Source organism: Grammomys surdaster, unplaced genomic scaffold (genome assembly GCF_004785775.1).
Source record: "Grammomys surdaster isolate TR1022 unplaced genomic scaffold, NIH_TR_1.0 237, whole genome shotgun sequence".
Lineage (NCBI taxonomy): Eukaryota > Metazoa > Chordata > Mammalia > Rodentia > Muridae > Grammomys > Grammomys surdaster.
The window spans coordinates 2,066,617-2,089,207 of NW_021604682.1; the positions used below are offsets into that span (position 1 = coordinate 2,066,617).

Consider the following 22,591-nt stretch of genomic DNA (forward strand, 5'->3'; position numbering starts at 1 on the left):
TATATGTATATGTATACACACACACACACACACGCACATATATATGGAATGATCTGGGGGCTGGAAAGATGGTTGGTTTAGTGGATAAGAACATTGGCTGATCTTGCCAATTTCCAGCAGCCACACGGCAGCTTACAAGTGGTTGTAATTCCAACTCCATGGTATCTGATACCCTCATGCAGACATACATGCAGACAAAAACACCAATCAATATCAATAAATAAAGTATCTCTAGTTTTTGGTTTTCTCAAGACAGGGTTTCTCTGTGTAGCCTTGGCGGTCCTGGAACTTGCTCTGTACACCAGGCTGGACTCAAACTCAATTCCCAAGCACTAAGATTAAAGGCATGTGCCACCGCCGACAGGCTCAATAATTTATAAAAAAAGAAATGACTTGAGGCTGGGAAGATGGCTCTCATGAAATCAGTCAGTGATACTGTATGACTCCACTTATATCTGAAATGATCACATTTACAGAATATATTGATGGTTTGGGGAATGAGAAAAGTTGATTATTTTTAATTATATGTCTCTGTGTGTGTTCATATGTGAGAATGTGCACATGTCTGTTGTGGGTACCTAATTGAGTCCAGAAGATACTCCGATCTCTAGGTAGCAATTGTGAGCCACATGGTATGGGTGCTGGGAACCCAACTTCAGTCTCCCAAAAGAGCAATTCCCTTCCCTAACCACTGAGCCATATCTACAGCCCCGAGGATCAGTGTTTAGTGAGTGTAGTAAGTATCAGTAAGTTGTAGAGATCCGTCACTTAACATGGTGATACACCGAAACACATTAATTTCATGCTAAGGGCTCTGGTCGCAATAAAGCAAAAATAAAGATAAACATATAAAAGTTACAAGTGAGCCAGACATACTGGCTAAATGCTTTTACTCCCAGCTCGTGGGCGGCAGAGGCAGGAGGATCTCTGTGAGTTCGAGGTCAGCCTGGTTTCCAAAGCGCCAGAGCAGTCAGAGCTACCTACTGAGATCCTGTCTCGAAGACGACAAAGAAAGAGAGAAGCCAATGCTATGAGCTACCCTTATTGGGAAAAGCGAAGCATGATGGTTGGTTTTAATTTCAATTAGGCACAGATTAGAATCACGTGGATAAGACACCGCAGTCGAAGAGCTGTCCTGATTGTCTCAATAGCTGGGCGGAAACCCTCCCTAATTGCAGACTGCACCTTCTAGAGGCAGCTCAGATAGAAAGGGCGTGTTAGCATTCTCCTTTGCTGCTGAGTTGATTTACCCCGTTACTGATGAGGCTTGATGCCGATTCCTTCCATGAGGATATTACAGTCAGCATTTGAAGGCTTCCATTGCTGACTGGGGACCAGCAGCTCTCCAGAAACCCTTCAAACTTCCGCTAACAGACTGGGACAGGTGGACTGACCCGACTGAGCAGCTACTGGGTCAGCCTCTCCAGAAACAGAGTGCCACTGTGGGACTGCTCCCGTTGCTGAGCCATCCAGTCACCAGGAACCAAGCAACTATCAGGTTCTCAGCCTGTTGAATGTGAGCCAACTGTGGTTACTATTTCAACATAAGCCAGTTTAAGGATTCTTTTAATATACACATCTATTCCGTCTGTTCTGTTCTTATAGAGAACTCAATACAGGAGGAAAACATCCATTGTTAATCCATGGTCTGTAACGTATAAGGGGGAAGGCCTACCCAGGTCCATGGACTAGAATACATTGTAGCGGTCTAAGCCCATCCCACATCTTTTGGGCATAGCTGTTTTGTATCTGGTGATCTTTTACCACTCAAGCTGACTGGCCCCTTTAAGAGCAGCTGAGTTAGTGATAGACACAGAAATTAGCAGCAGGTCTTTAGCTGTGGCAGATGTCCTGGACACCCCAGGGGCAGACACACAGAGAAAGAAACACTGGAGGTCTCTGGGGTTTTCAGGGACATGCTAGGCTCTCAGACTTTAAGGTGAATTTGAACCAGCTGAATCAGAGTTTTGTGAGAATGCAGGTTCTAATTCTAATTCTAATTCTCTTTTCTTCCCTTTTCTCCTTCTACACTTTTCATCCCTCCCCCATGTACAAAATTACCCATCAAACTTTTACTTCTGATGTGAAGGAGAGAAAATGTCAACAAAGAAAACTTGCGAAAATTATTTAATACATGCTTATAAGACAGAAGAGTAAAGCAGGGTTCTGACTTGCCTTCTGTTATTGTGATGAAAAAGCATCTTGGGGAGGAAAGGGTTGATTTTATCCTACAGGTCACAGCCCATATTTGATGGGAATCAAGGGGAGTACTCAGTAGCACTTGAGAGGCAGAGGCAGGTGGATTTCTGAGTTCGAGAGTTCGAGGCTAGCCTGGTCTACAGAGTGAGTTCCAGGACAGAGAAACCCTGTCTCGAAAAAAACAAAACAAAACAAAAACCAAAAAAAAAAAAAAAAAAAAAAAAGGAGTACTCAGAACCTGGAGGTAGGAACCAAAGCACAAAGCACAGAGGAGCTCTCTTTACTGCTCAGTTAGCATCATGTGTAGCCGAGGCCCACACGTCTAGGGTGATACCACCCACAGAGGACTTGGCCCACCTATGTCCATTAACTACTAAGAAAGAGCTCCACAGACGTGGCCAGTCTGATTGAGGCAAACCTTCAGCTTGAGGGGTCCCTCTTCCCAGGTGAGCCTATGCTTGTATTAGGTAGATGGGCGAAGCTATGACAGTTCTCAAAACCATGTGATATAAATGTATTTTTAAACAGGAAAACATGTTCAAATAGCACAGGGAAAAGCAGATTGCAAGAATGTACACTTGCTCCTTATACACACACACACACACACACACATACATCAACACATATATACACACATATACACATATATACACATACATACAAACATACAAATGCACACATAAATACAATACACATATATACACACATACATATGTACACACATACGTACATATATATACATACACATACGTATACACACATATATATACATACACATGCATATATACACATATACGCTATACAAATATATACATGTAAATATATACACACATACATGCATACACACATATATACATATACATATATACAAACACACATCCATACATATACACATACATACATGCAGATGCACATACATATACACAAACATACACATACATGCACACAATCACACATACATACACACATATACACACTACATACATACATATGCACATCCATACATGTAAACACATACATATACACATACATACACATGCACACACATACATACCACACACACACACACACACACACTAATTAATATCTGGCAGACTCCAAAACATTACCTTCGAGTGATGGATTTAAAGCTGTTTTGTTGCCAGGCAGTGATGGCGCACACCTTTAATCCCAGCACTTGGGAGGCAGAGGCAGGCGGATTTCTGAGTTCGAGGCCAGCCTGGTCTACAGAGTGAGTTCCAGGACAGCCAGGGCTACACAGAGAAACCCTGTCTCAAAAAACCAAAAAAATAAAAATAGAGCTGTTTTGTTTTTATTTTTTGTTCTGTGCTGTTGATGTAAAAACCACAGCTCTTGTCTTTATACAAACAAGAAAAAATTTACTCTGGAGCCATTCTCAATAAACATGGTCCAGAAATACAGATCTAGGTTACACCACATTCCATGTTCCAACATGAAAACAGTTTCATAGTTTCACATAATAAAGAAAGTCATAAAAATCTAGCAAGTTTAAAATATATTGGTAGGAGCAGAGGTTCCAGTGAGATGGGGGAAGATTTTCTATGGGCCTGGCACACTGCCTGATGACTGTATTAGCTTTTTAGTTGGTAGAAGCTACTGGTCTGCTAGGTTGATAGATTTCAAAAAGCTTTTTTAGCTATTAGATGTTAGCTTAGCCTCAGAGGTTGGCAAGGAATGACTTGTTCTAGAGGCTAAAGCCAGCACAAGAAAGGGAACAGCCTAGGGACCTCAACATTCTGATCCCTCCATGGTACTGAAATTCTAATCAGATGGTCTCTCCTAACAGCTTCTTTCCAGGAGCTTTGTTCACTCTGTTTATCTGTTTCTTTTGGTTTTATAAAGAGGTGTTTTATATGCAACAATGTGTGTGTGCGCGTGCGCGTGTGTGAACATGCCCTGGATTCCAGATCTCAACTTTCCAGGTTCCCACAGGTGTGGAACTTAATCTGGACCTCAGATGTCTTTAGATACCTAAAGAAATATGGTATCCAAGGAACTCCATCTTGCTTTGCCATGATGAGATTGTTATTCTAGCCAAGAATTCAGCCTTGGCTTGACTCCTCATCCCACTCACCTTTCTTTCTTTCTTTCTTTCTTTCTTTCTTTCTTTCTTTCTTTCTTTCTTTCTTTCTGTTTTTCTTTTGTGACGTATTTCTACTTATCTGCCTGAGTGTGTGCCATGTGTATACAGGAGCCCACGGAAGCTTGAAGAGGGCATTAGAGGTCCTGGACCTGGAGTCATAGGTGATTGTGAGCTTCCTCAGGGTTGTTTACAGAGACATGGGTAAGGGTTTGTATACAGGCACAAGGGCACTGTCTCGGTCAGTGTTTTATTGCTGTGAAGAGACACCATGATCATGACAATTCTTATAAAGGGAAGCATTTAGTTTGGATTGGTTTACAGTTTCAGAGGTTCACTCTATTATCATCAGGACAGGGTGCACACAGTATGCAGGCAGACATGGTGTTGGAGAGAAGCTGAGAGTTCTACATCGAGATCTATAGACAGCAGGGAGAGAGAGAGAGGGAGAGATGGAGAGAGGGAGAGAGGAAGAGAGGGAGAGAGGGAGAGAGGGAGAGAGGGAGAGAGGGAGAGAGGGAGAGAGGGAGAGAGGGAGAGAGGGAGAGAGGGAGAGAGGGAGAGAGGGAGAGGGAGATCACCTGGCTTGATTGAGCTTTTGAAATTTCAAACCCATCTTCCAGTGACACACTTCCTCCATCAAGGCCACACCCACTCTGTCAAGGCCACACCCACCCCAACAAGGCCACACCTCCTAATCCTTCTCAGATAGTGCCACTGGTGACTAAGCATCAACTATATGAGCCTTGGGGGGCGGTTCTTATTCAAATTACCACATGCACCTTTCCAGTGGTTACACCACTGAAGAAACATCTTTCCTATCAGCCACTAACTGCTCATAAATCCTCAGGAGGGGCTGGGGACAGAAATGCCTCTTTTTTCCTTGATAAACTCCCTCTTCTTATTGTCTTTGTGTAACTGTCTGAATTCTTCTTCAAGGATACAGAAACCTGGAAGTCATTGAGACGGAAAGACCTTTAAATACTGCTTATGGATGGTAGCAGTGGTTTGTATGAGAGTGGTTCCCATAGACTTGTACATTTGAATGTTTGGTCCCAGTTAGTGGGTTGTTTCAGAAGATCAGGAAAGGTATGGCCTTATTGGGGAAGGGATGTTGGGATGATGCACTTGACACCCTTACTGACACCCATACTGATTCATCCAATTAAGAGTTTTGAGTTCTTAATAATGGCCTCAAAACTCTGGAAAGTCTCTTGTATTCAAGCTCAGAAGTACAGTATTTTTAAAAACAAAATGAGGGCTGGTGAGATGGCTCAGTGGTTAAGAGCACTGACTGCTCTTCCGGAGGTCATGAGTTCAAATCCCAGCAACTACATGGTGGCTCACAACCATCCGTAATGGGATCGGATGCCCTCTTATGGATGTCTGAAGACAGCTACAGTGTATTTACATATAATAAATAAATAATTTTTAAAAAGGGTGGAGCATGCAGGGCTGGACCACAGTGAGCAGGGCTGGAGCAAGAGGGAGAAGAGAAGGGGAAAAAATGTGATAATTATATCAGTGCTGGAGGTGGAGCATTTATAATCGTCAGTGAAGGATTTAGAGTTACCTATTAGCATCTGTTTTCCTCACAAGGCTCAGTGGTATCTTCCAGAGATTTCTTAGTGAAGTAGAAATTTCTGGTTTCTTTGGAGACTCAGCTGTGTCATGTGATTTTTTTTTTTTTTGAAACTGTCTTGTGAGAGGATGTTTTGCTGAGAACAGACATGTGGTCTTTTTCTGGAAGTTGCCTGGAAAAGGGCATGCGATGTTTTGGTGGAGTAGACATGTGAGAGGACACAAGATACTTAGAAAGGGTATAGGTATAACCAGTAGTGGTGGCTGATGTTCTGGCATTGGTTCACCTTTCCTCTCTTTGCTGGTCTTCGTTGGGCTTTGCCGGGCTTTGCTGACGACACCGTGGCATTGACTTGCTTTGCCTTATAAAGGCAAATATTTAATTGGGGCTGTCTTACAGGTTCAAATGTGCAGTCCATTATCATTAAGGGGGGAAGCATGGTAGCATCCAGACAGGCATGGTGCTGGAAAAGGAGCTGAGAGTCCTGCATCTTGATTGGAAGGCAGTTGGAAAAGACTGTCTACCGGGCATTCAGGAGGAGGGTCTCAAAGCCCACCCATACAGTAACACAGTGACACACTTCCTCCAATAAGGCCACAGCTACTTCAACAAGGCCACACCTCTAATAGTGCTGCTCACTGGGTCAAGCATATTCAAACCACCACAGTGCCTTATGCTTACAGTCCCAACACTTGAGAAAGCAAGCCAGGAGGTACACCATGACTTTGAACACAGCCTGTCCTATATACTGAGACCTCCTCCAAAAAAAAAAAAAAAAAATTCAATATGTCAACAGCAAAGCACTAAGTCAAGAACACGGTCCTTCTCTAGGGCTACTGATACCCTCCTCTTAAAAGGGATGCAGGAATAGGTTCATTTACTCTGCTAAATAAATAATTAAAAGTTACCAGGCATGATGATGCATGACTTTAGTTCCAGCACTTGGGAAGCAGAGATCTCTGAGTTGTCCACAGACCCCAGGATAGCAAGTACTATACAGAGAAACACTATCTCAAAACAAAACAAGATGAGCAGGAGGAGGAGGAAGAGGAGGAAGAGGAGGAAGAGGAGGAGGAGGAAGAGAAGGAAGAGGAAGAGGAGGAGGCAGGAAAGAAGTGTTACTGAGAATCCCTGTTGGGGAGTCCCTGTGGAGAATTTATATAAAAACTGAGAAATCAGGGTCTTCTCTTGAAATCCTCAGTTTCATTAATAAAAGAATTTAAACAAAAAGCTCAAGGAGAAAGAACAGACTCAGATCAAAACTTCAGGATCATTTATTAGAGTTTAAAAAGAAACCCCCAGGGGTGGGCTTGCTCTAAGTCTCACAGCTGACAGAAGGAACAAATATCCAGGTGCTTGAGATGAGGTGGCCTGGAGGCCAGCCACTTAGCAGCAGGGAGCCTCAGGATGGAGGAGGGTCGGATTTAGAAAAGGAGACTGGAAGAGCCCAGAGGACTTGTTAGGGAGTTTAAATGCATACTTGGATTTTGACTAGCATTCAAAGGAAAAGAAGTGAAGGAAAGGAAATTGACCTCAGAAAAGTGGACAGACCCAGACCCAGCCAAATCTCATGGTAGCTCAGCTGGTAGGGGTTGCAGGAGGAGATGGGAATTCTAGAAAGGAAAAGCAAATTCTCTTTGCTTTGAGCCTAGGTGTAGACCCTAGCCAGGACCCTGACCTGCCCCATTGGAGTAACCCTTAAAGGAGGTGTCAGGAATATGTCTCTTTCTAAGGGTAGATTCCATCTTATATCCGCCTCCCCCGACTGATGAGGTATCACTGAAAGTATGTAGGAGATAGCCTGAAATTGGGGAATAGCTCTAACCCATTTTTACCATGAAAATCTAAAGAGCTGGATCCAAAGTTGTTCACCAGAAGGGAGTACTATTTGGATGGGAATGGGGGACAGGGGATGGGGGTAGTGGTGGTGGTGATGACGTGGTGATGGTGGTGGTGTTTGGGATTGTGATAGTTGGTGATGGTGGCGGTGGTGGTCGTGGTGGTGGTGGTGGTGGTGGTCGTGGTGGTGGTGGTGGTGGTGGTGGTATAAGACCCCCGTTTAGACTAGGGTCCCTCGCTCAAGTCCCTGGAAACGGCACTCGTCCCAAAGACCACAGAAGTCGGTACTTGATGCAATATAGCAAGAGGCTTCCATTCAGGAACCAGTGCGCCGGGGCTCATCTCGTACCTCTCGCAAGAGGAAAAGAGAGACCAGCCACGAACATAAAATCACACAAGCTTATAAAGGCACAAACCACAGGCTGGGAGAAGGGCTGGGGGAGTTGGGACTTCTTCCTAGGAGGGAACGCTTTTGATTGTGTCTCTTATCGGCACACAGCTGGGAAACGGGGGAGTTAGGATTCTCCAGGCGGAAGTGTTCTTATCGACACACACACAGCTGCAGTTTTCAGAAATGTTTTGTATGTTCTTGCCCTGGGACCCTTCCCCGGGAGTTCATGAGTTCGCGGTCCCATGTTATTCTGAGATACTGGCCAATTTAAAATTTTTCTACTTCTCACAGTGGGGGTGACGGTGGTAGTGATGGTGGTGGTGATGGTGGTGGTGGTGGTTGGGGTGATGGTGATGGTGAGGGGGGTGGGGGTGGGGGTGAGGGTGGGGGTGGGGGTGGAGGTGGGGTGTTTAGCCTTTATCATATATAGTGTCTAGGCAGAGATGTTCATTCAAGAGGAAGTAAGAACCCAGAGCCCGACTTTGGCATTTCTTGTTGGCGACTCAAAGACATTTTTGCGTTCCATGTCTTGAACTCCCTGTTCCATCTCTACTGCCTGTTTTCCTTATTCTCCCTCTGAAGGGGTCACTCCAATTGCCATTTAGGGAGTTTAGATAATAATAAAATTTGACTTCCTCCCACTGAGCGGGGTTGTGGGATGAAGCAGGGGAAACACCTTTCCAGTGTACGCATTGTAAATGAGGGCACAGTGAAACCACTGAACGGACCACTCCATGGCCTGAAGAAGAGGTTTATTAAGGATCAAACGGCCACTGTGATCTCTTTTGGCAGGGTCGGGATAGGATACAGAGAGAAGCAAAATGTCAGGAAAAGCAAGCAGATTTTTTAGAACAGTCAACAGGAGAGAGAGGGGAGTCTTTGATCTGATTTAAGCTGTGAGCATTGACCTTGACTAACCTTTGTCTTGGTCTTATTGATCTGGAGCCAGATACCCTTGCCTGACTTTTGTCTTGACCTCTAGGAGTTGATCAAAGTTCTTTTAGTATTAATGGAGATTTCTGGGAAACAGAAGCCTAAAGGCAGGCTTCTGTGTGCCCAACAAAAGTTCTTCACTGCTAATATCATCATGACTGCCATTTTGAGGAGGCCGCTTTGGACCTAACATTCGTCTAGGAGAATACAAAATCTTATCAATAGTTTTATTTGTATAATAACCAGGTGTGGGGAGGAGAGTGAGCCTTTGAGTGGCACCAGGAAGGTAAGAATCATTAGTATTGTGTCATAAGCAGAGAACCAGGAGAGCTGAATCAGAGGTTAAAGTCCTTTAGGATTCCCCCAGATAGACTCACAAGAGCATCTACACACTGGGTTCCTCCCTATTTTTCCTGTGGTCTCCAAGACTGGATTCTAGGGTATGTGTACTTCCAGGCACATTGACTACTGTTGTGTAACAGGACTCCAGACCTTAGTTGGCCCCAAGGCCTTAGCATAACTGACTCCATGATGGAAGTGCCATTCAGGCTGTCAAACTCAGCATATAGACAGCACCACCTGCCAAAAACTAAAAGACCTGATCCATCAAAATCCATATAGTTCTGGGAAACGGACTAACCTTGCTTGGTAGCTTCTGTAGTTCTGCTTCTGGCTAGCTGTTCTTGTTAACTGAAGTTTGTCAACTCAGAACATGGTTTTTGTGCTTGCAAGCTCACCCTGAGGAAGGCTCAGTATAGTTGCCAGACTGCTAATAGACTTTCTATTGGCTTAAACCCATGCCTGAACAGTCTTCTCTGGTGAATACCCACAGTGGTTGGGATATTTAGATGCAGTGTGAGTCCTTCACCAATGGCTTCTAGAAAGGGAGGAGAAGAGATTTAACCATTATTTGATATATTTTTTTTTTGGATGAAACAATAGTATCCCTGTCTCTTTTCTGTATAGGAAGATGCTGTTGTGTTGAACTGAGTAAAGGTCATGATGTTTTATCACATGGGCAGAATTTTTTTTTTTCAATCAAGAAGAAAGACTTTAATGAAACATAGTTGTCTAAACAACATCTCATAGAGTTAAGCCTAATGTCTGAGGGGTGTTATCCTTTGAATAGCTGGAGAAATATGCCAACCACCACCATCCTTGGTTATACCGTCCTGCTAGATGTTAGCCTGTCTCTTACCAATTGTTCCGTCTACTCGAAGGCACGCCAAAAGCCTTGCTTGACTCTGGCTTTGCTGAGAAGCATGGAGGAATTCTTTTTCCTTGTGTTGACCCTCTTCTTTGTAATTGGAGGCTGCTTAGAGTCCACCCAATGGAGTCTCAGTGGCTTCCCTGGACAGAAGGTGACTGACTCTCCAGGGAAACAGGGCATTTTGAGGATGAATCGCAATCTTAGGGACCTAGTTGGCCTCTGAGATTAGGGAGCAAAGTATTTTCCCTTGAACCCCTCTGACCACATCAGTATTCCTCCACAAAGAGTTATGGAACATTCAGAAGGTCAGTTATACCAGCGGGGACTTTTAACTATTGTGTAATATTTAGATAAAGGGTAGGCAAAAACCAAACATCTAAATTAACCTCGATTAGACTATTTTTTATTTGTTTTCTTAAGCCTGTATTTGTAACTATTACCAAGAATAATTAGTAACTTATGGGACCTCCATTGATTTTAGAGGGTTGACACAAATGTACTGAACTTTGACCTTTTGACCTTTGGCTTTCTTTTCTTTTTTTCTTTCTTTTCTTTTTCCTTTCTTTCTTTTTCTTTTCTTTTTTTCTTTTTTGTTTTTGTTTTGTTTTGTTTTGTTGTTGTTGTTGTTTAGTTTGTTTTGTCGAGAGGGGATTTCTCTGTGTAACCCTGGCTGTCGTAGAACTTGCTCTGTAGACCAGGCTGGCCTCAAACTCAGAGATCCACCTGCCTCTGCCTCCTGGGTGCTGGGATCAAAGGTGTGAGCCACCATTAGTGGCTCCAGATGAGTCTTATCTGTTGAGTTGTGCTTTGGGCCTGCCAAGAGACAGAAAGCATTCCCCCTCTCCCCTTTCAAATGTTAAAACGGAGAGTGTTCAAGCAGCAGAAAAGTCCAGAACTCACTGGAAGCAGAGGAGGCAAGACAATCTGTAAACTTAATGACTACCCTATCTCTTACAAAGAGATAATGGGTTGGTTGACATTTCCATGTTTGAGGTTACTTTTCATCCTGTAGTCTAACTTCAAGCCAGGCAGAGGTACACAAAACATCAAACATCTCTTCCGTTAAGATCTGGGTTTTAATACAGGCCAGGGCACCTTGTCTTTATCCTCCCCTGTGAGGGATGACAGGAGAAAGATTGGTCTGTTGGATAGTAGAGGTTCCTTTTCTTGAGGACAACCAGAGTTTCCTTCATCTTGTCTTCCCTCATTAGTGGTGATAAAGAAAGGAGAAAAGTCTCATATCTTATGACCATTGTGAATCAGATCTGCATTTTGCCTGGTTAAATGCATCCTGCCTGTGCAGGTCACATCGTCCACTAAAACGCCAGAAAACAGCCAATTTTTAACGATTATATGAGTTTGGGAGAGTCTTTGGACTTCGTTGGTCCAAACTAACCTGCCTAACGGATGCAGAGTAGATTATCAACAAAATCTTGGATCAACTTGCTCTGTCTGCCAGTGAATGCAACGTGGGAGAGTTTTGGCGGAAGCCACCCCATTTTTCTCTTCACTGTCATCCCCTTACCCAGGAGGGTGTCTCCAGACTAGGTATGGTAGAGCCTGCATAGTCTGTGGGGAGCAGAGAGAATCGTAAGTATGTGAAATCACGAGTGGGTATAAAACGGTGAGATGAGCCATCCGTGTCAATGACCGAAGCCCATTAGACCCACGGGAAATCTCCCTCCCCCTCCCCATTTACTTTCTGTTAATAAACTCAATGATCAATTATTGGAAGATGGAGCAAGTGCAGGTACAAAAGAGGCCAAGTGTCCCAGAAAAGGTAACGAAATCCCCAGGGGTCATGTCTTCCAGCTGTAAAGACAAATTTAGGTCAGGGAACAGAAAGAGCAAAGGAGTCTAGGAGCATATACATGGTTACAAAGTAAATTAGCGTCAAGGGTGATTGTTTTAGCGCAGATATCCCCGAAAGTGGTTCAACTCTCACAGAAACAGTGGTTTCTTCCATTCATCTTTCCAAGGAAAGAAACTAGCACAGAAAAGAAGAAACAAAAATACCAGCGCGGGGGGGGGGGGGGCGGGGCGGGGGGACGGGGGTGTGTGTTCCATCCAAGTTAGCCCTGGTTGTGACCACGCCCTTTTCAAATTTGTCTCAAGAGAGAAGCCGGCAAATCGATGGTTACTCTCTCCGATTCCTCTTGGGTTTGGCTTGGAAAGTATAGACCTTGAGAATTTCAGGAGGAGCCCATAAATGAGCTCACTTTTCTCTGCCAGTTAAATAATTAAAAGCTAGGAAAGAATCTGCGGGTCTTTCTTCTTGGGAGTCATTAGCCATGAAGGCAGAGGAAGCAGATTTGGTGAGCTGTGAATATGACCGAAGAACTTCCGGGAGTCAGCAGCCGCCTGACAACTCTGTGGTTTCAGGGGTAGGGTATAGAAGGGATCTTAGGGGCACGGGTGGAGAAGGCTAATTGGTCCGAACACACCACCTAATTATCATGTGGGCCGGAAGCAGAGCGGGATTTCTGTGATGCGTCATGTAGCCCTTGCAGAGAGCTCTGCACAGGGTCATCTTCCAAACAAGGTCAGGCATCTGTGCTCAGGCACTCTCCAACCAAGGCCAACGGCCGTATAAGCTTGGAGAACTACCCGGACATGGAGGACCTTAATAACAGGGTTTTCCAAGAGGAATTGTGGCAGACTCCTTGCAGAGACATATGATATCTAGAAAAATCAGGGCTCCGTCTTGGGGTCCTCAATTTCGTTATTAAGCTCAGGGACAATGAACAGAGTCAGAATGATAAAGACAATTATTTTTTAAAAAAAGATTTATTTATTTTATGTATAGGAAGTACATTGTAGCTGTCTTCAGACACACCAGAAGAGGACATCAGATCCCATTACAGATGGTTGTGAGGCACCATGTGGTTGCTGGGAATTGAACTCAGGACCTCTGGAAGAGCAGTCAGTGCTTTTAGCCGCTGAGCTGCTGAGTAATCTCTCCAGCCCCAAGCTAGTACTCTTAACCTTTGACCCTTTACTTTGCTTTGAGGACCACGTGATTAGAGGTTAAAAGAAACCCCCAGGGCAGGCAAACTCTAGCCTCCCAGTCATTTTAAAGACGGGGAAACTGAGGCTGAAAGAAAGGAAGACCCAAACTTGGTAGGATGCTTTGCATATTGATGATAACTCTAACTTCATTGGCTGGGAACAGTATGAAGAGGCGGAGCTTCTGGGGACTGGGGACGGGATTAAATCCGAGGACTCTCCTTTTCATGAAAGGGGTCTATATGTTTCTTCCACTATGTGTGTGTACAGCAAGGAATTTCCCACCTTACAAAGAGCTAACCTTCTCTGGATATGACATCTGCGGGAACCTTGGCCTGGGGCTAACGGTACATTTTTGTTCAAAAATTACATCTAAGGTAATTCTCTATCATAGTCCAAAAGGGGCTAAAATGTCTGAGGAGTGGAGACACTGGTGCTCTCAGGTACAGGAAGGCCAACCTTGTCATATGGCAGAGCTGAGATTGGAGTGGCACCGGGGGGCACAGCATGGTGAGCCCAGCACCTCTGCTGCTTGCTGGGGCTGGTCCATATCTTTGGCTTGTAGGCCCAGAAGGAATACCTTAGTTTTCCTATCTGAGAAGTGGGGATGATTGGGAATCCTAACACACTAGATAGGGCTGGCACACCTTTGAAGACGTTTTGCTTTCAACTAAACCATCCACAACAGGACTAGGAGCCAGGCCTCCTTACACCTCCTCTACCCACTCGTGGGACGCCAGCCGTTTTCTCGGGCTCATTCCTTGCTAGATTCCAGTTTCCGGGGCTCTTGGACACAAGTCAGCTCCCCTTTGGAAAGAAGAGCCAGGCTACGGTATCCGCCCCGTGGAGGCGTGGCCACACTTGGCTTGGTAGGGATCCCTGCTAGCTAGCCTGGGTTTTTTGAGAATCTGGCTATTTTACGGAAGTGGTTCCCGCCGCTTATGCCATGGTCCTGGAACTGTACCTGGATTTGCTGTCGCAGCCCTGTCGCGCCATCTATATCTTCGCCAAGAAGAACAATATCCCGTTCCAGATGCATACGGTGGAGCTGCGCAAGGGTGGGCAGGGCCGCTGCTTTGGGGAAATGAGAAAAAGGGGCGGCAAGCCGAACTTAGGAGATCTCTCTCTGTACTGTCCCCTTTCTAAGCCTTTTCTGTTTTAGAGACCACACGAGAAAGCCATCAGGGAGAACCATAGTTCAGGACTCCCGCCAACTCCGGCCAGGACCTGCTGAAACCAAATAGCGTGCAGACCTGGCAACAGAAATGGGCACGCAGTTTGAGCCTAGCTACAGGGACTTCCAGAAGAGTATGCCAGCCCCGTCTAGTGTGTTAGAATTCCCAATCGTCTCTACTTCTCAGATAGGAAAACTAAGGAGGTGGGGGAATAGCTAGGAGAACAAATGTGGAGATCCGGGCAGTCACCCCTTGTATCATTTTTCCCCAGTGCTGAGATTGGCACTGTTACACAGAGCCATCACTGCAAGTATATACGTTTGCAACAGGCTCAGGCTCTCTGCGCCATCCTGGTGTGTTGGAATTCTTTTTTTGTCGTTCCTTTTCTTGACTTTCTGTTTCACCTTTCTTCGCGGCTCTCTGCCTCCTCCCTGCTGGCTGGCCGCGGAGGAAGCCCTGCACTCTGGCTAGACCGGGTTGTAGCAAAATGAAAGTATTGCTTCAGGGACTGTGGGCCATCCTCATGCTGTCTCACTGCTTGTTTGTCTCTGTCTGAAACCTCACGTCTTTCTTCACAGTCACCTCTGGGTGTAGTGCACTTAACCCCCACAGGTCCTGCCCCTGTAGAGTAGGATGTAGGCGGGTAGGGGAGGAATGGTGCGGTGGGGGAGGGGGCTGGCAAAAAGATGTTCAAGCTGGAAACAAAGGGAGGATGAGAATTCCACCCCCCTTCCCCGCCCCATTTGATCCGGGACAATAGGAGTCCCTGAGGACTGTGTGGGCAGAGCGCAAGGATACAAATTTAGAGAGTTACCTGGAGTCCATCAACAGGAAGAAAACCAAGCCAGACCGGTTCAAGCAGAAGTCAGGGTCTCAGGGGACTTTGCGGGCCCTTTCGAGGGCTGCCAGCGGGGCAAATCCCACAAGGACCTGTCAAGAGTATGATATCTATTTTGTATCCAGGACAAGGGGCAGCCCCTTCTTCTCTCACGGGAGCCCCGCCTGCACTCCCCATTTAGGGAATAGCCCAGTCCTGAGAAGAACCATGAATTTAGTGGTCAGCCTCCTGGGACCTTGGTCCAGGCTATCAGAGAGGCTCACTGTTCTCCTCCCTCATGCTGGACTATCCTTTAGGTGAGCACCTCAGCGCTGCATTTGCCCGGGTGAACCCCATGAAGAAGGTACCAGCCATGAAGGATGGTGACTTTATCTTGTGTGAGAGGTAACAGGGCCTGGGGCTTTTGCCAAGCTTTACTGGAAACCAGCCTGTGCTAACCCTCTGTGTTATCAACTAGGACGCTGGCGCTGGGGGAGGAGGAAAGGGGGAGGGGAAAAGGTGATGGGGAAGGGGGAGGGGTGGGGGAGGAGGAGGAGGATGGTTTAGTTGTTTAGAGCACTTGTACTGTTCTTGTAGATGACTTGAATTTGGTCCCAGCAACCATACAAGGTGGTTCCCGAACACTAATAACCCCAGTTCTAGAGATCCATTGCCCTGTAGCATCTAGTGCGCATGAAGTCACGTAGATACACATATATACGTACCAGCAACCTAAACTCCCTAAAGCAGTGGATCTCACTCTTCCTAACGCTCAGACTCTTTAATGCCGTTCCTCATGTTGTGGTGACCCCCCCCCAACCATAACATGATTTCATTGCCACCTCCTAACTGTGATTTTGCTACTGTTGCCAATTGTAACATAAATAACCAATATTTCCAAAGGTCTTAGGGGAACCCCTGCAAAAAGGGTTGTTTTAACCCCAAAGGGGTCACGACCCACAAGTTGAGAACCTCTGCCCTAGAGGCAGGGAGCTGCTGTGCCCCCATAGTTCACAGAGCTGTGGCTGGAACCCAGGACCCTGCCTACCCACTGTCCAAGTTTATTGAGCTGGTTTTGGGAAGGTACTACTTCTACCTGATTTCCGTACCAGGGTGTGGTTGTGGATTAAAATACCCCTGGGGGAGGGAGGGTGGAAAGCTTCCCTCACCATGGACACCACCCTCTAGCCCAGCTGGTGTCAGAGAGGACCCTGTGACATCTGGGCTTCCACTGTCTCCATTTCGAGGGTTACTGGGCCTCCCTTGGGTGAATCTTCCCTACGAAATGAAGATGTTTTATATCCCAGCTGTTCTCAAGGTGGTGAAACGTTTCTCTTCAGGGAAGCTGACCCTTTTGCTCAGGTCTGCCCCTTTTGTCACACGAGTCACCTATCCCGTTGCAAGGGGAACCCAGAGTATATGCTTTTGAATTCATCTCTGATAACTCAGGATGGATGTGGCCCAACAGAGACATCACCATCCTCCCTTCTGGTCACCCCCCTGCTAGCAAGTAGATTAGCAGCAAAATCAGTTATGAGGTAGCAATGAAGCTAATTTTTTGGTTGGGGGGTCACCACAATGTGAGAAACTATATTAAAGGGTCATAGCTTTAGGAACGTTGAGAACCCCTGCTCCAGGGAATTTAGGTTCCTACTTCATTTATGTGTGAATCTACATGAGTTTATGCTATCCTGGGTCCTTTAGTTTGCAGAGAGTTGTACCTTAAATAGGTACCAGCCAGGGGCATCTTGCAATCTCTGCTGTCTTCTTCACCCTGGGGAGGTCTGTGACTCGGAAGAACCTGCACCGCCCCCCCCCCCCAACAGCAGGGTCCTGGACACATAGCTACATCACAAAGAGTATGTCCTACATGGAAAACTGAAGTATTCAGTTGGGCTGTGGGTGCAGGCCTATCTGTTGTAGACACAACCTTACTAGATAGCTTAGTCCGGTAAGCTTCTGCTTACCTGCCTCTTCCCCTCGGGTGCTGCGATTTTATGTTATTGCCTGACAAAACTTTTCCTGGGGAGACACTTTATAGACATCTATTCACTCCAGATAGAGAGCCCATGACACACCAAAGTATGGATACTACCAGAGTCCAACTTGGTGAGTGCACTGTACAGCCTGCAGGCAGCTCAGCAGGTTGGTGAATGTCCTTTCCAAGTGACTTAGTTCTAAACCTCTTCCAGGCAGCTCCTTCGGTTTTTGCTTCTTCTCAGCAGCTGGTCTGGTCTCAGATTCTTCTTTGCAGCTTGGCTAGTCTGAGAGACTGTAATCATTGTTATTTACTCAGGGAAGGAGGGACCTAGTGAATCTGTTCAATTTCAGGGACTTCCTGGAGCTATTTTGTGTTGTAGAAAAAAACTTTTTATTATGTTTGTGTGTGTGTGGAGGTATATTCTCTTTCTGTCTTTAAAGATTCATTTTTTATTTTATTTATATGAGTACACTGTAGCTGTCTTCAGACACATCAGAAGAGGACACAGATACCATTACAGATGGTTGTGAGCCACCATGTGGTTGCTGGGTATTGAACTCAGGACCTCTGGAAGAGCAGTCACTACTCTTAACTAACTGCTGAGCCATCTCTCCAGCCACCATGTTGGAGAAATTTTTAATCCCAATCTGGGATTTCTAACCTGCCTTTGATTATTCAGTTCCCAGATAAAAGACACACAACTTATATATTTATAAGAAGTCTTAAACAGCACAAGAGCTGGTCAGATATCTACTCTCTGTGCTATTAGAATCTACTTATATATTAATAACCCTGAATTATTACTCACTTGTTTTATCTGGGCTGCTTTTATCTCCAATTGGCCAGCCCTCGGGGCCATGTTTTCCTGAGCTTACCTAGCCCATGACAGCTTCTCATTCCTCATTCCTTCTCACCTCTTCTCCCCTGTGTGATTCTCTCCTGGTCCCCCTCCCCCATCCCCTGGCCCAGGAACCCTAAAACCTGCCTGTGTCTCTTCTGCCCAGCTATTGGCTGTTGGCATAATTACTTACCAATTAGAAGTAACTTAGGACAAGGTCACATAGCATCAGTTGGGTCTACATGCAGATTCTCTGGGGCAACTGGGTCTTGGGGGCTGACACTTAGCATTACAGTTCACAGCTCAACAATCTTGGGTCGGTTAGTATTTAATGAGCTTCCCCCTCGGATGGAATGTTTGAAACTTGGAGGAGAAAACATGTACAGCCTACCCTTCCTAGTCACTATAAGCCAATCTCAAAATGTTCCGAATTTTTTTGTTTGTTTGTTTTTTTGAGACAGGGTTTCTCTGTGTAGTCCTGGCTGTCCTGGAACTCACTCTGTAGACCAGGCTGGCCTCGAACTCAGAAATCCACCTGCCTCTGCCTCCCAAGTGCTGGGATTAAAGGCGTGTGCCACCCCACCTCCCCAGCGTGTTCCGAATTCTTGACTCAAAGTTTCCATATGACCACAACTAGCATATCCAGTATCCTTTAGGGTCTCTCCCCATCTCCCCAGAAGCAGACTAATCCAAGGCAGGAAGAATGTTCCAGGGAGTCTTGCTTTTTTTGTGGTTCCAGGATCTTACAGCAGGAAGGACTGGTGTCAGGACACCCCAAGACCAAGGTCTCAGCATAAAGGAGATATATTTGTCCCAGAGGGAAAACAGGCAGGGGATACCAGACAAGGACAGGAGACAGAGGACAAGATAGAGGGAAAGAGAACAGGGGAGAGGGGAAGGGGTATTTGTCCCAGAGAGACAAAGGATGGCTTTTGGATAGAGAGGAGACAGATATGGCTGTGGGCAAATGGCAGTTTATAAAGGAAAAGGGGGACCCTGGGAACACCCCCCCACCCTACCCCCAACACCAGCTGTGTTAGGATGAGTTGCTTTGTTTTGATTGGGCACGTTAATTAGGGCGGCCAAAAGTTGGCTTTCGATTGCTAGACTTCAATACTTTGATGGTTGGACCTTGGTAGTCAGCCTCAGGAGGAAGAAGTGGCCAAATAAGGGAACAGACCTTGGTGGCTAGCTTTAGGAATGTTATTTAGTGGTTTAGCAGGGCAGAGGGGGATGGGAGAAGGGCAGGACCTCCCAGAACCCTGTTTGCCATGCTCAGGCTGGCTAGAGCCCCTCAACGGTGCCCCAAGTGTCTGACTAAGATTTGAGCCGGGCAGTGGTGGCACACACCTTTAATCCCAGCACTTGGGAGGCAGAGGCAGGCAGATTTCTGAGTTCGAGGTCAGCCTGGTCTACAGAGTGAGTTCCAGGACAGCCAGGGCTATACAGAGAAACCCTGTCTTGACCTCCCCCCCCCCAAAAAAAGATTTGAAAGATCCAAATTGATCCTTAGCAGAGGTGACACGAGGAACAGAGGGGCCAGGTATGATGTTCACGCCTGCAACCCTACAGTTTCAGAGGCAGAAGCCAGAGGATTATGGATTTGAGGCTAGTTTAGGCTATCTCAAAGAACAAAGGGTGGATTGGAAAAGCCCTCTTTGAACTATCAGGCCACCCGAGGCTGTCTGTCAAAGGATGAGAGTGGCTGTGGTTTGAAGAAAAGCAAGCTTCCTCAAAGCTCAGCTTAAATACCTCTCCCCGAGGAGGCTGTCTGGCCCTATACTCAGAAACTCAACCCTTGATGGGACACTGAGTAGTGAGATTTTTGCCTGGTGGCTGCCCCCAGCCCCTCGGGGGATTCAAGGAGACCCTGGGGAAGGGGGCAAAAGAATGGGGGGGAACAAGAGACACAAAGACAAAGCACTAAGCTAGATGTCTGATCAAGCGCTTAAGCTTTATTGCTCAGGCTGCTGTTATAAGGATGAACAAGCGGGAAAGTTATCTAAGGGTCAGGGTTCAGGGCTATCCCACCAACATCTCTAATTTCCTGGTACCTGTAACCGCAATGCTCCCACAAACATTCCTTAGCTTAAGCTGTTTATCTAGCTAATATTTTCTCACAGGCAGGAGGGTAGTAAGACATTCTTTTTGTTTTGTTGTTTTGTTTGGTTTGGTTTGTTTTTTTGAGACAGGTAGTGAGACATTCTTTTTTTTTTTTTTTTTTTTTGGTGTTTCGAGACAGGGTTTCTCTGTGTAGCCCTGGCTGTCCTGGAACTCACTCTGTAGACCTGGCAGGCCTTGAACTCAGAAATCCGCTTGCATCTGCCTCCCAAGTGCTGGGATTAAAGGCGTACGCCACCACCGCCCGGTGTAGTGAGACATTCTTAACACAGGTTGCTTATCTAACTAGTATTGTCTCAGGAGTAGGAGGCTCCCTCCTACAAAGTCTTGGCTCCCTCTGCATCACCTTGGGAAAACAAAACCCAGTTCTGACGCTAAGAGAGAGCTCTGTGCCCCTGGAGGCAAGGCAAGGCTCTTCCCTTTTCTGAGCCTGCTTTCCGTATCTTGAAAAAGAGTCTCCAACTGGCTCACTGTCGGAAAGATCAGAAAAGGTAGGGACTGGAGAGGTGGGTCCACGGTTAAGAGCACTGCCTGTTCTCCCAGAGATCCTGAGTTCAGGTCTCAGCAAATCAGATTGCAACTATCTATAATGAGATCTGATGCCCTCTCAGGCATACATGCAGACAGAACACTTAAGTACATAAAATACATGCATAAATAAATCTGTAAATAAAAAGGAAAAGAAGGTACCGGACATCGAGTCAACCCAGTGATCTTTAACTATCTGTCTCGCTCTCCTGCGCACACAGTGTGGCTATCCTGCTCTACCTGGCCCACAAGTATAAGGTTCCTGATCACTGGTACCCCCAAGACCTGCAGGCCCGTGCTCGTGTGGATGAGTACCTGGCATGGCAGCATACGAGCCTTCGGAGAAGCTGCCTCCGGGCCCTGTGGCATAAGGTGAGAGCAGAAATGTGGGGGAAGGGAAGGGAGGAAGGTGTCACTCCAGAGATACTCAGGCCTCAGCAAGTTACTTTCAGTTTGGTATTGTCCAATATCTTGACTTTAATTTAATCCTGACTGTTGTTCAAAACAGTATGTATTTGAGACATACCGTCTCGGCCCAAATTTGCCATCTCTCTGTGCACTTTGATCCTCTTGTATTTTAAGTTTGTTACTGCTACACCATTTGTTAACTGTGTGTGTAATCGGGCCACCTTGTGCACATCAAAGTAGGTGGACAACTCTAGGAAATCAATTCTCACCGTCCATCTTGGTGAGGCAGGACTTCAGGCTGCCCGACCTTTGAGTTCCTACCTCGGGCTTCTCCTGTCTCCTCTCCCATCTCACTGTAGGTATGAAAGCTGGGATTTACACCATGCCTGGCTTCTTTTGTGGGTTCTGGGGGTTGAGCTGGGTTTGTCAGGCTTGCCCGGCTAGAACTTCTACTTTCTGAGCCGTCTTCCAGGTTCTGTTGTAAGGACCCAGGAAGAGGACCCCAACTCAAGTCCCAATTAGCGCGCACCCAAGGAGACACGAGAGACTTACTTGATGCAATGGCAAAAGGCAGTTTACTAATAAGGGCCCTTGGATCGAAACTCATCCCACGCAGGGGAGAGAATTTCGATGAAGACCCCAGGAAGTTTAGAACTTTTATAGGGGGAGGCACAAGGGGGAAGGGAAAAGTGGGAAATTCTGGCGCGATTACATATGATTGGATATTTCAAACATCAGCACTTTGCGTAAGCAATCATTTTGACAGGCTGGATGGCCCACTATTTTTGACCATGAAGCCTCAGACCTTCTAGGATAAACACCAGGTGGCCCATTACTCACTTGGGCATGTTTAGACTGGTCAAGATATGTCTTTGGTTGTTTCTAAATTTCTGGTCACCTCGTCCCTAGAGGGGCTTGATATTTTTATTATGGCTACTCTCAGTAAGCTCAGCAAGCTGTCCTGCGGTCTTTGCCAAGTTGTTTGTGGTCTCTGCTGAGCTGTTTTAATTTTTACCCTTACACTGTTACCATTACTTAAATGTTCTCTTCAGCTCAGCTGATAATGTAGCTGAGTGGCAGAGCGCTTGTGTAACAAGCGCATCGTCCCAGTTGTTGAAATCTCAGCACTGGTGTGTGTGTGTGCTTATGTTTGTGTGTGTGTGTGTATGTGTGTGTGTCTGAGTGTGTGTCTGAGTATGTATGTATCTGAGTATGTGTCTGTGTGTGTGTCTGAGTTTGTGTCTATGTGTATGTGTCAATATCTTTGTGTGCATGTGTGTATGTGTGTGTGTGTCTGAGTGTGTGTGTCTGAGTATGTGTCTGAATGTGTGTGTATGTCTGAGTATATGTACGTCTGAGTATGTGTGTGTCTGAGTGTGTGTGTCTGCCTGAGTGTATGTGTGTCTGAGTGTGTATGTCTAAGTGTGTGTGTATGTTTGAATATGTGTGTGCCTGTGTGTGT

General features: G+C 46.0%; 1 protein-coding gene across 1 annotated transcript in view; it reads left to right on the forward strand.

The window, feature by feature from the left end:
* The first annotated feature begins 14,123 nt into the window (after positions 1-14,123).
* The window catches only part of LOC114626549 (glutathione S-transferase theta-1), an 18,065-nt gene continuing 9,597 nt past the window's right edge, over positions 14,124-22,591 (forward strand). The window contains exons 1-3 of the mRNA XM_028773979.1: positions 14,124-14,319; positions 15,571-15,658; positions 20,943-21,093. Coding sequence (XP_028629812.1) covers positions 14,208-14,319; positions 15,571-15,658; positions 20,943-21,093 — 351 coding nt within the window. The 5' untranslated portion in view covers positions 14,124-14,207. The remainder of the gene's footprint in view (positions 14,320-15,570; positions 15,659-20,942; positions 21,094-22,591) is intronic.